General features: G+C 44.4%; 2 protein-coding genes across 2 annotated transcripts in view; one reads left to right on the top strand and one right to left on the bottom strand.

Moving 5' to 3' along the window:
• cpxm1a (carboxypeptidase X (M14 family), member 1a) overlaps positions 1–2,872 on the top strand; it is a 22,329-nt gene extending 19,457 nt beyond the window's left edge. Inside the window, exons 10-13 of the mRNA XM_075448816.1 lie at positions 205–499; positions 1,352–1,491; positions 1,592–1,694; positions 2,062–2,872. Of these exons, the coding sequence (XP_075304931.1) occupies positions 205–499; positions 1,352–1,491; positions 1,592–1,694; positions 2,062–2,390 (867 nt within the window). The 3' untranslated portion in view covers positions 2,391–2,872. The remainder of the gene's footprint in view (positions 1–204; positions 500–1,351; positions 1,492–1,591; positions 1,695–2,061) is intronic.
• On the bottom strand, positions 2,755–14,388 carry wdr32 (WD repeat domain 32). Its single transcript, XM_075448817.1, has 7 exons — positions 13,694–14,388; positions 12,911–13,024; positions 12,425–12,622; positions 12,000–12,202; positions 9,295–9,375; positions 9,061–9,206; positions 2,755–7,421 (listed from the first exon to the last, which is right to left on the bottom strand). Exons 1-7 carry the CDS (start codon positions 14,158–14,160, stop codon positions 7,050–7,052), a joined length of 1,581 nt encoding a protein of 526 aa, XP_075304932.1. The 5' UTR covers positions 14,161–14,388; the 3' UTR covers positions 2,755–7,049.

Here is a 14,388-nt window from a genome sequence, read left to right as displayed (position 1 = left end):
TCAGCACAGGGTGGCCACAGGGGTCGCCAGGGACATGTCTACGGGGCACGGGCCACCCCAGGCCCCCGTGTAGAACCGCCACTGCTGAGCGCAGATCTTTACCCTAGAATAGATTATATAAGAGAAAAAGTATTTTTGTGCTTAAAAAAGCATTCATTCTTTTACTTGACTAAAAAAGTGAGTACTCCTTCCACCACTGCGCAGGTTGCACCAGTGACGCGTGCCGTCATAAACTGGATGCAGGACATTCCCTTCGTACTCAGTGCAAACCTCCATGGAGGTGAGTTGGTGGTGACATACCCCTTCGACTGTACCCGTGACTGGGCCCCCCAGGAAGACACCCCGACAGCTGACGACGCTTTCTTCCGCTGGCTGGCCACCGTCTACGCATCAACTAATCTGGTGATGGCCAACCCCGACCGCCGCATGTGCCACTACGAGGACTTCCAGCGGCACAACAACATCATCAACGGTGGAGCCTGGCATACAGTCCCCGGCAGTGAGTCCGCTCTGTCGGCTCTGTGAATGAGCACAGCCCCCTGAGAGTTTGATGAGAGAGAGTTTTTATTTTTAACAAACTCCCTTTAAGTTTTTTTTTTTTGGGGGGGGAGGGGGGGGGGGGGGGGGGGATGAACACACTTTAGATAATACATTTTTTTAAAGTTACTGTTTTTAAAGGCACTGTTGAATTAAACTAGGGTCCCATAAATCAGGGAATCTTACATGAAAGTCTTACATTTAATTCTTCATTTATCCCAAAAACGGAAAAACACGCAAAAAATCTTCACCTAAATTTGAATAAAATACAAACTATGAAAAATACAATTTTTCATCTCATAATAACAGATTATTAGTTGGTTTCAATTTGACATCAGTTGGCAAAGTCTGTGTTTTCCATCAAAAAGAAGTTTGAAGTGAAATTTGAAAAGGTTGTTAGAAGATTTTGTATTTTAAGGTTGACTGTTAGTTTGTATATGATTTTTTTTACATTTTATTCAACCAGGAGATGAAGACAAATAGATTATATCAGTTTATCTTTTCTGTTACTTGTTATTCTTCCAGTCTATCAAAAAAATGTTCACATTACCCAGCAATAGAAAGCTGTCCAGCAGCATGCCTTCTTCATATTAGGGCAGTCGCCATATACTAGGATTGATAATAATTGTGATAGTAAAAGAATGATATGTCCATATCTTTTGCATGGTGCCTTACTTCCTGCTTTGAGTGTAACCAAAAAGGGAATGATATTGTTATCGTGAACGATTTTGGCCACGACAATAGTATTGTGAAAAACCAGCACTGCTTACAAATGACTTCCTTTTTACAAACTTACTCTGTGTCTTTTCTGCAGGTATGAATGACTTCAGTTACCTGCACACCAACTGTTTCGAGGTGACGGTGGAGCTGTCCTGCGATAAGTTCCCTCATGTCAGTGAGCTTCCCATCGAGTGGGAGAGTAACAAGGAGTCTCTACTGGTTTACATGGAGCAGGTCAGTCTATGTCGCCCACCTGCACAAAGAAAGTGACACCAGTCATCAGCCTTAATGTCCCGAGCAGCGGCTCACAGTGCAGCATTTCCTCCTCCCTCAGGTTCACAGAGGGATCAAAGGTGTCATCAGGGACAAGCTCACCAAACAAGGAATAGCAGATGCTGTAATCAAAGTGGAGGACCACAACCATCACATTCGATCAGGTCAGCCACTTGATTTTATCTGTCCCTTCACTCTCCTTTCCAACGATCAGGGTGTAATGCTGAACATCTGAAACAGAGGGAACATCTTTAGCATATGTCTGAGCAGGCCGGGGGGTTGAGGCCTCCCCCATACAGTATGTATAGCACTCCTGAGTAGTCACAGGGTCATAGTAAGAGAAGGACCCGACATGACTCTCACTCTCTGTTATGAAAGGTAATGAATGAGGATATCTGAGAAAGCAGGTGCACAAGGCTTTCACTGTGTCTACTCATAGACAGGAACTCTTCGAAATGTAGAGAGCCTATGAAGTAAAAGGGATTTTTACTGTGTTACAAAACCATTCCAAACTACCAAATCTTCTTACAGCTACTGACGGGGACTACTGGCGTCTGCTGAACCCCGGCCAGTACAAGGTTGTGGTTTGGGCTGAGGGTTACCTCCCATCCATGCGTCACTGCCAGGTTGGGATGGAACCACGTCCCACAATCTGTGACTTCGCCCTCACAAAAACGCCCATTCAGAGGCTGAAGGAGATCCGAGCCAAAGGAGGGAAGATACCGCAGGACCTTCAGCTGCGGCTTTATGCCCTCAGGCTCCGTAAGCTACGCGCCAGCACCAAAGCCATCAACCGGCGCAGGGAGAGTCAGTCGGTGAAGACTAGGAGAGCTCGGTTCTCTGGAGCATGGAGAGCATGACATGGGACAGGACGAAGGGGCTGAGGAAGCCTCTGAAACTATTTTGTTTATAAGTAAAAGAAGGTCCAACCTGATAAAACTGTTTTCTGAGAAAAGCCACACAAAAGTGTAGCCGGTATCGAAACATACAGTTTTACGATTTTATATGTATGTCAAGTTATTTCCACCGACCTCAATCTGATCTGAGCTTTAATTAATACAAAGAATTTAATTTGGGTGCACTGACCCATTAAATCCTATTAAATTCACACAAAGGCTTACATATGAGCACAAGACACTAAAGAGTGGGATACAGTCCCAAATATACAAAATGTTACACAAAGAAGTAAATGATTCATTCACTTTATTAGTTTTTTTTTTTTTAACTGAGTTGAGGACTTTACCGTCAGCTGGTCTGATATGTCACATTTTCAGTTTTTCTTCTTTTGACTGAAGTCCAACAGGACCAAAATCTTTCAAATAAATGTTTGTGCTTTCTAGTTTTAGAAAGTGTCTTCATCTGAAAAAGAGGGCAACAGAAGGAGCTTGAAGAAGCAGTGCAGTGGGTTGGGACATGCACAGGCATCATAGACTTAAACACGCAGTTAACATGATGATGTTTTTCTCACTGCGATTCACTTTTTTTTTTTTACCATGTTGGCCATCTTAGATTAGCTAATCGACAAAGCTGGTGGCAGTGGGATTGTCACGCGATTTGCAGGTGCCGAAATATAAATATAATTATAATATTTCACCTGAAATATAAGGATTGCCTGAATTTCTAAAAGGAGATATCACCATGTGATGTAAATTTCCTGGCAATGCGACAGTCAGACATGTCACTGAAAACCACTCGCATCCGCTTCAAGGTGACAACAGCGGATCACCAGTGAATCAAAGACTGTACAGAAAGACGGACGACATGTAACCACTTCAATATGCTGCCATATGGGTGTGCCAATTAAAAACAGTCAATGAACAATGCGTTGAATTGAACTCCCGCCTAACTGGGAAACGTACAAATGCAAATGTTTTACCTTTTTGGGGAGTACTGAGCCATTCCCAATAAGCTCATAGGGGAAAAACACTGTTTGGTCAGACTTAAGTTAGGAGTCGTAAAAAGTCTGAAGCAGACTGAGCCGAAAAACAGCGGGCTTTGCTTCCTCTTTAAAACCTGTTATCAGTTCAGCCAGGGTCAGGTTCTTCTGCTCAAATTCTTGCACTAGATAGTTTTTACTATTCGTAATCCAGAAGACAAAAATCACAGGGCAAAATGATTTTCTTTGAGATGGGAAGACACCGTTTTTTGGAGCCTATCGCAGCTTCTCAGCTAGTAATCAGTTCTCACTACTCCATGTGTCAAGTTTTAATGCTCAAATCCCAAAACAAATCCCATAAAAGTGCGAAAACTGCACAGGACAGTCAGCAGTGCAAAAATGAATAAAAGGCTAACCTTTTATTTCTGTGATAAAACGTACCATTTTATTACCACTGCTGGGACTGCTTAATGTGTACAATCATAGAGGAAACAGCAGAGTTCATCCTCCAGCTGTAACCACCTCATGTGACAGTGCACACGTAAAAACAAACAAACAAAAAAAGTGAAACAGCATCAAAAACCCAAACAAAAACATATTTTTAATGTTGTTAACGGTTAATTAGTTACCAGGTGTGAAAATAGCAGATAAAGACACTTCTCCTCAAAGACCCTGCGAGTTTCAACTGAAATAAAACAAGCAGAGAAGTCCACAGCCTCCTTCAACATTCAGCTCCGTCATCATTTTTTATTCATGTAGCTATAAATGTAGAAATCTGCATTCTGAATGTCTAACATGACGAATCAGGTTATTCGATAAAAAGTCCTTGAACCGACTGAGCTGAAGATGAAATGGAGACCATTTGTGACATCCTGACATCCAATACGCAGTCTGAGCAATTAAGTGAGGTACAAAGCGTTAAAATCGTCCTTTCTTGCCACTTATAGGAGCATACAGTGGGCCGGGAACCTTGAGATCGCATCTGACAACTTCGGTTTCTGCTCCTCAAACCCAAACTCACAACAAACTGCTGGTGGAATGATGCCACTCATATCTAACATGAGGTTACTGAGGTGGCGTTACACGGCTTTTACATTCTACAAGTGGCCGTTGGTGGTGTTATCGAGCCTTTAAAGGTGACACAGTCTGCTGCATTTTAAAGTCCACTTCTAGGGACAAAAACTGCAAAAAAAACTGGCTTTCCATAGGTTAAAGGTGTGACCTACCTCCATCAACTCACTCAGCATCTTTATATTTCCCTGATTTGCAAGCTTGTCGCCCGTTTTAAAGTCTGAATAACACCAAGGAGCATCAACCGTTTGTTCAGAGGCATCAGTGCTACAGCGCCCCTCGCAGTGGCCACAGAATATGCACATAACACTACATAAGCACAATCACAAGCCTAAGAGAAGTGTGATAAGCATGTGTTACCAAAATTTAAAACTACATTAAAAAGATGCCCCCACCCAAAAAAAAGAAAAAAAAAATCAATAACAGCAGATGTTCACTTTTAGTTCTCAGCTCACGTTTCACTACAGACGAAGCCAAAGAAAATCACGATTTGGCATCCGACAGCTCAATGAGGAGCACAAGGCACAAAGGCCAGTATGCATAGTATGTGTTTGTTCATCTAGTGTCCACCTTAACAGCAAGTTATCATCGATTCTGCTGCCAGTCAGCGCTGGAGCGAGTTTCCATTAAAGTGGAACCATCAGGCGTGGGCTCACAGCAGCTATACGACACAGGCCGAAAACATGGAAGCGCTGAAGGTGAGAACAGTTGAAGAGATCATTTCGTTTCCTGTGAGTGGTTGGGAGGAGTGGTGGGGGGGGGGTCGCAGGTCGGTCAACTGAATTAAAGGGAGGGGTGATGATTGGTAACAATTTCATCCTGTGAATGTTAAACAACACGGAGGCAGCGTCAAGCGCCAAAAAGCAAACAAGCAACTGACTAAAGGAGAAGGAGAAGCAATTCAATCTTAACAAAAGTTAAAAAGCATCGGATCCAGTCAGTATTTTGGGGTCTATCCAAAGCCAAAGAGCTTGAAAAATATCCAAACAACATCGCTGAATTAGAAACACAAAATAGTTGTACCTTTGTGCTGTGTAGTATTCTGCTCCTGAAAGCTACACTCAACAAATACTTCAGTCTGTTTTGGGTAGTGTTGGCAACTAATAGTAGCCAGCTTCTTTAAGGGAGTCACTGAAAATTCAAAGTTCACCAGGAATTGTGGTTGAAGCTGAAGATGAGCTACCATGTGCCTTATATCAAAAATATATCATGATACCAGCCTTGGATTTTAAGGAAGAAAAACATATTTATAAGTAGTATTTTTGTTTATACAGACAATGTGTCTGGAACAAGTTTCCATTCATGGGATTAAGACAAAAGAAGAAATTGTGAAGAAAAATCGTAGGCAATTCCAATGTAACTTATCCTAAAGTGGCCTCAAAGGTGGCAAAAAAAAAGTGAAGAATCATTTCAAAACACAGTGCTACAAGTAGTGCCGACATTAATACACCAATAAAACCACTAAAAACTACTGAGGAGCACGAGAGTGGAAAGAGAGGAGAGAAGGAGAACAAAACTAAGCGGGCAAACAAAGAGGGAAGGTCCTTGAAGTCTAAGTTCAGATTGTATGAGCAGAGAAGCAGCACCTGGGGCAAAGGCATGAGCGAAGCAGCAGAGAGCGGCACGAGGACGCCAAAACAGCAGATACGAGAGCCGGTTTGTCTCTTTAGAGTTAATGGGTAATTCTCTCTTTGCATCGTTAGTGTTTTCCTCCTGAGACAACAACAACTGGATGCGCCGAGTCTCAAAACTTTTCTACGGTTACAGAAACCAGAAACAATCTAGAGTATGAAAAAGAGCAACGGACGACGAGTAGAGTTTGTTGTTGCCCGACGCCACGTTGCATCGAGAGCTTCAAGGTTTGGACTTCAAACCTTCTCCTCGGTCTGGATGGGAGTCCAGTTTGTGAAGCCCAGCTGCCCTTTCTTAATGTGTTGCCTTCAGGGGGCTTGATGTTCAGGGCAAGAGGGGCTGAAAGTGTCCATCCACTGCTGAGACCTGATCAATAAGCCAGAGATGATTTTTCAGTGGCTGTCAGCTGACAGCTAGCACCCAAACAAACTCGGCCTGATCACAGCTGCAGACCTGGGTCTCAAAGTACTTACAATTTCCTACGAGGTTACGATGTTCAACTAAGTATTTTATGCCAACTATGGCCTCCAACAATAATGATTTTTATGTTGAGCACTTAGAATTGGAACTAACTGCATTCAGAGATTCCCACACATCTGGTCCATTGAGCACTTTAAAACAAATGCCAGGGTTTTAGCACGGCTAAATAGGCCAAATGCAGCCTTCTTTGATGGTTTTGATACATAAAATGAGACTACAGAGGCCACATCACTTCGACAAATATCTGCACAGATGATACAAGTATGAAATCACAGAAAACGTGTTGGATGAAAGTTATACATAAGAACAAAGCAATGTTTTTGCAGATATTTGTGCAACTGAGAAACTTATCAATAGTTAAAAGCCTCTTTGATACATTTCCAGACTATCTGTGCAGGAACACTGACGAACATTTCTTTAGCCAGGTCTGCAGTGCTCTGTCCTTTGACAGCAATGGATGCTAAAACTTGGGCTGGTAAAGGGCCACACGTCCGCTGAGGCAGCCCGAGGCCAGCTGGCAGTGTGTCGGGGAGAACTTCGTGGTGAGCACCACGTCGCTGTGCGAGTAGATGGAGCGGATCTCTCTGAGGCAACTGGTCTGGACGGGCAGGCAGTCGGTGAGCTCGCCGCAGTGCTCGTCGAAGGCCAACAGGCGGATGCCGTAGCCGTAGGGCGAGCAGATGAGCCGTCCGTCCGGGCTGAAGCACAACTCCTTGATGTAGCCCCGCCCCACGTTGGCCTCTTCGATGTAGTGCGTCAGGCGGAGAGAGCAGCGTGGGGACACCAGCGGCCGTGTTGGCGCTCCCTCTTGGAATTCATAAACACATGTCCACTGGAAAAAGAGAAGTAGAAAAAAGTTGAGCGTAAGCAATCATGCTGCTCAAGGAACCACACTAAAAATGCATCTTTTTTTTTTTTTTTTTTTTTTTTTTAATTCAGTGACCTTATGTGAAAATTAACTGTATTATATATCTTATTATACTGAAACAATGTAATTTGGGAATTAAATTAAATAAAATGCTCAAAAATAAAAATACAAAACAGGTCTACATGGGTGCTGAATCATCTACATGGCTCTCAACTTCTAAGATTAAATGATCTTTGTATTAAAAGGGATAGTTCGCCTCTTTTGACATGAAGCTGTATGACATCCCATTTTAGCAATATCATTTATTAAATTTGACTTACCCCCCTGCTGCGTCCTGTGAGCCGAGTTCCGGCCTCGTTTTGGCGCTGACGAAAGTAGTCCGGCTAGTTGGCTGGGGTTTAAAAAATAAAGCGTTTTGCTTCTCAAAACAATATGCGTTCAAAAGTGTAATACATTTGCATCACAAAATTGTTCCCCAGGAAAAAGTCAGACCTCACAATCGCTTGGCGCTATTTTCTCTCCCTTCATATCACTGCGTGCTGTGTAGACGTGCAGACCGAAGTGCAGACTGAGCAGTCCCCTGCTTCCGAGCAGCAAACACCGTAACAGGGGCGGCTGTCGGCAGCACGCACTGATATGAAGGGAGAGAAAATAGCGCCAAGTGATTGTGAGGTCTGACTTTTTCTGGATGAACGATTTTGTGATGCAAATGTATTACTCTTTTGAACACATATTGTTTTGAGAAGCAAAACGCTTTATTTTTTTAAACCCCAGAGAACTAGCCGGACTACCTTCGTCAACGCCAAAATGAGGCGGGAACTCAGATCACAGGACGCAGGGGGGGGGTAATTCAAATCTAATAAATGATATTGCTAATATGGGATGTCATACAACTTCAAGTCAAAAGAGGCGAACTATCTCTTTAAGACTGCTGCTACTTCCCCACCATGACTCCAGTAACTGATCAAATTTAGTGATAGACCATCACGCCACCGCTGCTCTTAGCGTTCTCTCTGACCCAGGGTCTAATTATCATCTTAGTACTGAGGCAGGGCGTCGTGTCCACAGCTCCCACTCAGGTGAGATCTCTTTTAAATAATCAGTACGCACACGGCAGGCTTTTCCACGGATCCATTTCTGATTAGGCTCGTGTGAGACTTCGGAAACACATAGTAAGACTCAATCCAGCCCAAAGAAAACATAATGTAGACAGACCTGTCTGCAAAAACAAAAGTTTAATTAACTTCTCATCCATCTGATCTTTAAGTGCCAAACTCAATACTTTATTGCAGCCAACCCAAATGTGCCCCTTCGCTCAAATGTGAGTTTGTTACACCCACTTAATGTTCATTATCCGTGTCACGGGGTGGGCATAAACTGGCTAGGAAAAGGACCGGGGGAGAAAAATACCTCAGAGCTCGAGGAAGTACAAGAAAGAGTCACCTTACAAAACAACTACAATCTGTCGTAGCCATCTAGCTTTTCTTAAGTGATCTGTCCAGGGTGTACCCTCTCACACAGACTGGTAGTGTAACAGATAAATTCCACATAATGTGTTAGCCTTTGAGACAACAGGCACGATTTGCAGCTACATGCTTCTCACCTCCTGGTCGTCCATGTTGCTGGAGCAGCGGATGAGTGTAGCCCAGCCTTTTGGATGGAGCTGCAGGGAGGTGATGCAGTTGCCTCGGTCCCTCTCGCCGGGGATCTCTGGCGTTAAAACCTCCAGGCTGTTCCTGGGAGAAAGGCCTGTGAGGAAAAAGGTCACGATTACAACACTGCCAAGAATCTCAGGCGACGCCATGTCAGTCAGTATCATACCAAGGTCATCTCTGACCTTCTCTGTGAGGGTGAATCTTGCTGGAGTCATTTCCCTGGCGAGGAGTACCAGCTGACCTGGACGCTGATGTGCCTCCATCTACAGAATCACAGACAGCAGTCAAAGTTTAAACGTTTTCCAAACCGTACTGAAACTGCTACTTACAAAAAAAAAAAAAAAAAAAAGTGAATAATGCTCTTTTTTGTCAGTATATATAGAAAGTTTCCTAATTTTGTCATGTTTTTCTCTACCATGACAAAGCAAAGACAGGAGTGTTTGATAGTTTAGCAAATATATAAATAATAAAAGACTGAAATTCCCACTATTTAGTTGCACCATTTGGAACTAAGCCTCAAGTCTTATCGGGGAATAATCCTAAAAGCTTGACACGCATTTAAGAAACTCAGCTCAGCCAGGTTTGGATATGGAGTGTCAATGCGCAACCATTTTAAATCTGGCTGAGTCAACCCTGGACTTTCACATAGTGGCCACTTCTGTGTTTTCCTTGGCGATAAGCTTTGAAAGATCTTGTTGAAATGTAGACCTTTGCCCATGCCTGAAATCCTAACCGATCGTTACACTTTTCTGAATTCAGCTTTCCTTCTCCCTTTTCCCAAGCATGAGGAGAAAAAAAATCCACAGGATGATACTGCCGTCGCCAAGGGAAATCGCAGGGATGACATCAACGAGCTGATGCTCAGAGGTTTTGCTTTCAATGGTCTGGGAGTCATTCAATTTACCTTTTGGCCAATTCCACTCTGACCAACTCATTTTGACTGGACCTGCACAGTATTAACTCTGAGACTTTACATAGTCGAGTGTTTTCCTTCTTATTTTCAATTACTTAAAGCAGGCACAGGGTTACTCCAGTCTATTCGTGGAGGCATCTAAACGACCAATGACATAAATAAAATGCACCAGAGCTCAGCTATAGGTTTCACATAAAGGAGTCAATGTGATGGTAATGAAACATTTAAGGCTTTCGTTTGCAGAGGAAAAGAATATTTATAATAAACTCCAAAACCCATTCTTGCCTCATCACCGCAACAAAATTTTACATTCTCAATCACATTCTTTACATACAAGGCCAAATACTTTGCAAAGAAAAAATAATATGTATGAAGTATGAAGTATAATGTGGACACATATCTGTGTCTGAAGGATTGACTCTTAATTTGAAGGTGAAATCAGTAAACATCTCCCTGTCGTGATTGGACTCCAACGATCCACAATCAGAAATACTCGTTTACACACTGAGGAAATTCAAGACCTTGTTACGGATGCATTTCTGCATGCCTGCAGTTTGCTAAAGATCATGTGGACGAGCCAGGATCCTGTTGGAAAACTGGATGTTGGTTTAAATGACAAACATTGTGTTTGGACAAGCGCTTTTATTACCCATCTTTCAAATACGGTGATGGTAGTATCATGCATGGTTTGGGCCGGTTTTGCAGTCAGAACAGCCTGCCATCAGTGATTTAACTTCTTTGTCAATTCAACAAATTCTGAAACGCAAATCATGGTTTACGCATCTGCTCAGACTGACTCTTCTGCCTGAAGTAAAAATACACACAGAAAAAAAGTAAAGCCAGACTAAAAGAGTAGGAGCAGAAGAACAACATGGCCGCTGGCTTTGAGGAGAGACTTTCCAGGAGTACTGCTGTTGTCCAGACATCTGCACTGTACTGCACAGTGATCGCATGCCCATACATGGGAAGTGTCAACACAGCTGATCCAAAAGGCAGTATTGGACTGCGTGCACATTTAGACAGTCCCCATTGGTTTGTGCAAGCAGACACAGGAAGCATGCATTCCCTTTAAAGGCCCTTTTTCACCAGAACAATGAGCAGAACCAGCAGCGTCGAAAGGCCTTTTGCTTGGACTCCTCTGGTCGCCAAAAATTTGCCCTCGAACACACCACACAGGAATAAATCTCTGCCTATAAGGATGTAACTCTGAAGTGCAGAGAGGGGCGATATAATGTATGTTACTCAATAAAGTAAACCAGAAGACTGCATAGATATACACTGTGAGCATAGCAGTGTTTGCGTTGTGTTTGTCAGTAATGAAAAACAGGATATGTCAACGGAGTCATGTGCTTTCTGTCGTCACTGCTGCCTCTCTTCCCATGCACACGATCTCTGCCCCTAACAGCTAATCAGAGTGCTCTCGCTGCACGACCGACCACACACTGACCGTGTTAATGTCAAAAAAGACAAGGGGTGACAGACGTCCACCCGCGCTCCCGCAAGCTCACTTTCCGCTAGTTCCATAAGAGGCCCACAGAAAAAGTGTCAGGACATCTGTCCGTGAGCTGGATCTCAGCAGAAAGTGGGTCATACAACAGGACAACACCCCAATGCACATGAGACGCTGCACAAACGAACGGTTAAACAAGAGGACGCTCAGTGTTTTGACAAAGCTAATCAGAGTCCTGACTTCTACGCAGTAGAAATGTTGTGGAAGAAAAATTAAGCGAGCGTTTCATCCGAGAGTTGAAGCTGTGCAGAGGAACTAAATCTCCTCTGGTGCTCAGGACTGATCAACTTTAAGTTGAAGATCTTCTGCACAAGATTGACTCGTCTTCATTTAGTTTAAGGGACCAGTTTCGGTTTGTTGATTTAGAAAAAAAAGAAAAAAAAAAAGACTTCACAAACATCCAAACACCACTGCACACGGGCAAAAATCCCTTTTTCCATTTGCAACAGCGACTCTGTTCTGACCTGAGCTGAGGGGGGTCCGCCGCGCTCGCAGCATGCGGTAGCTGCCCACCTCGAGGGACTGGGTGAGGTCCAGGTCGTGAAGGATGAGCAGGTACCCTGAGGAAGTGGAGATGAGCATCTTGGAACAGTCGGGCGTCAGACGCATCCTCATCAGATAGCGCGTGTGGAAGAACTTCTTGTGCGGGCAGCCGTCCTCTGTAAATCTGCAGAGGAAGAAAAATCATCAAGATTCCTAGCTCTCTCCAGAACCCCAACACGGTAAACAGCCGATGCATTTCACCCACTTTGTTAAGCGCAGCTGGTTGAATAATGTGTGCAGGAGTTAACACAAAGACACCGTGTGTGCATTCTGGTTAAAACATTAATGTTTTTTTTTCATGTTCACCTTTAAAATGTACAATGTACACGCTGTGCAGATAACCAACCTGTTCGTGTCCCACGTGATGACGTTGCCGTCAAAACCAGACGTGACCAGGAGGCGAGTGTTGGTGTCATACTCGATGTTCTTCACCCAGCTGGCATGGCCGTGCAACGAGCAAACTTTTGAGTTCAGCTTACGGAGGTCCCATAACGCAATTGTGGTGTCGTCAGAGCAGGTGGCAAACAAACGATTGTCCAAAAACCTACAAAAACAGGTCAGAAATGACCATTTTTAGACCCTCAGCGGACAAGAACCCAGAAAGCTGCTCAACTGCTCTGGCAGTTTTGACTGACCTCAGCACTTTGCACTCCAACAAGAATTTTAATCCAACAGTAACCAACAAACAAAGAGGATTTAAAGGCTAATGTTGTCATCCTGACCCTTTATATTTCATTACCTTGGGCCTGAAGCCTGTTTTTCCTGTTACTGTTTCACATATTGGGGTTATATCATTGGTGTCCGAGCATGATTTAAGATTAGAGAAATTAACCTTATGTTGTTGACACAGTCCTCATGGGCCTCCGTCAGTGTTTTGATGTGCCTGGACGAGATGGGATCAAACAGCAGGACTTCCGTCTGCTCGCAGGCCACAGTCAGCACAGACCTGAGCAGAGCACACACACACAAAATCAGATGTTCACGAGATGCAAGAGAAGGAAAGAGTTTCCTTTGAACAAAATGCACAAGAGAACGGATTCATTTGATGAGCTCTCTTTAAAGGTCCTTTATTTGTGAAGCTGAATGACTCTAGACCGTGCACAAAGAGGCAAACCAAAAGATCCCAACAGTGAAGGAACCAGTATTTCTCAGAAATTCTCAAATGTTCCATCAGCTGGGCAATGAGAGCAGACCAAATTTCTCTTTATGGCCCAAAAATCACGCTGAGACATGGACAACTCTTCACTGTGCATGATGGACGCGTGTTATATCCTGCTCTCACATGAGCACATAAACAAATGTGACCCAGACTGGACAGCTTGACCTGGTTTGGCTGCAGGATTTACTTCCTGCAACAGCTGTCTGGTCAAGGAGCCTTGAGCCCTGGCTGTTACTCATTAGTTTTGACCGCTGTGAGCACCCGGTGTTGCAGTTTTGGAGCATCCAGCAGTACATGCATGTGAAGGGATCCTAAGTTCTAAAGGTTGTAGCCATAGATTGTACAACTGAAGCAGAAGAGGTTGAATTACTCAAGCCTCTGCGGACAGACAAAAAAAAACACATTAAGGTCGAACTCAAAGGGCCTGAAATTTACAACTGTACGTTATTGTCTCACCCGTCCGGGGAATACTCCAGGTTGAACACAGCTCCATGCGTCTGAGTGCTCAAGTTGACGGACTCCACAGCCGGATTCATAGAGCAGTACAAACTGGTCATTGTCCTGAAGTTATCCCGAGCTGGGTCCACAAACAGCCCTCGTCTTATAGTTCTGCTCTGCAGCCAGGAAAATAGGCTAGACCCCCTGACGTTGTCGCTGCTTGAGCTCTCGCCGCTCCCTGTCTGCGGCGCGGCGACCGGTTGGCAGCCAGCTTCTCCCTCTCCCAGCACGGGAGACCCTGCACTGCGCTCCGGGCGGTCCTCGCTGCTCTCCGGTATTGAAGGACAGACCCTTTGAGCGACGTCCTCTTCATCGTCCGACTCGTCAATTTCGGGGTCTTCCTCTTTGTCGGAGACGCTGCCGGTGTTGGGCCTGTCCTGCGACTCGTCGGCGTCCTCGCTGTCGCTCTGGTGCTCCGAGCTCATTGTGGCTACTCCAGCGTCCACAGACTCGTTTGTGTTTCGTGGTGGTGGTCGGGGGGGGCGTCTCGGCTCAACGGCGAAAAGAGTCCGGTCACCTGCTGAGCATCAATCCTCCTTCCTTCATACCTTTAAGGTGCCATGGTGGTGGGCTTTCATCGGCACAGGTACCATTGTAATGCGTTTTGTTGCCAGATTTGGTAGCGCCTTCTCACCACCCCTCAAGAAGACAAA

This window comes from Odontesthes bonariensis, chromosome 17 (assembly GCF_027942865.1).
Source record: "Odontesthes bonariensis isolate fOdoBon6 chromosome 17, fOdoBon6.hap1, whole genome shotgun sequence".
Taxonomy (NCBI): Eukaryota; Metazoa; Chordata; class Actinopteri; order Atheriniformes; family Atherinopsidae; genus Odontesthes; species Odontesthes bonariensis.
The sequence above is the reverse complement of the archived record's forward strand: the minus strand, read 5'-3'. Positions and strand labels throughout refer to the sequence as shown.

Coding starts and splice junctions, on each gene's coding strand:
- wdr32 (XM_075448817.1), bottom strand. CDS start 14,160: ATGAGCTCGGAGCACCAGAGCGACAGCGAGGACGCCGACGAGTCGCAG. Junction 13,025..13,693: donor CTGGAGTATTCCCCGGACGG/GTGAGACAATAA, acceptor TGCTCTGCTCAG/GTCTGTGCTGACTGTGGCCT. Junction 9,376..11,999: donor GCGGACCCCCCTCAGCTCAG/GTCAGAACAGAG, acceptor GTGATTCTGTAG/ATGGAGGCACATCAGCGTCC.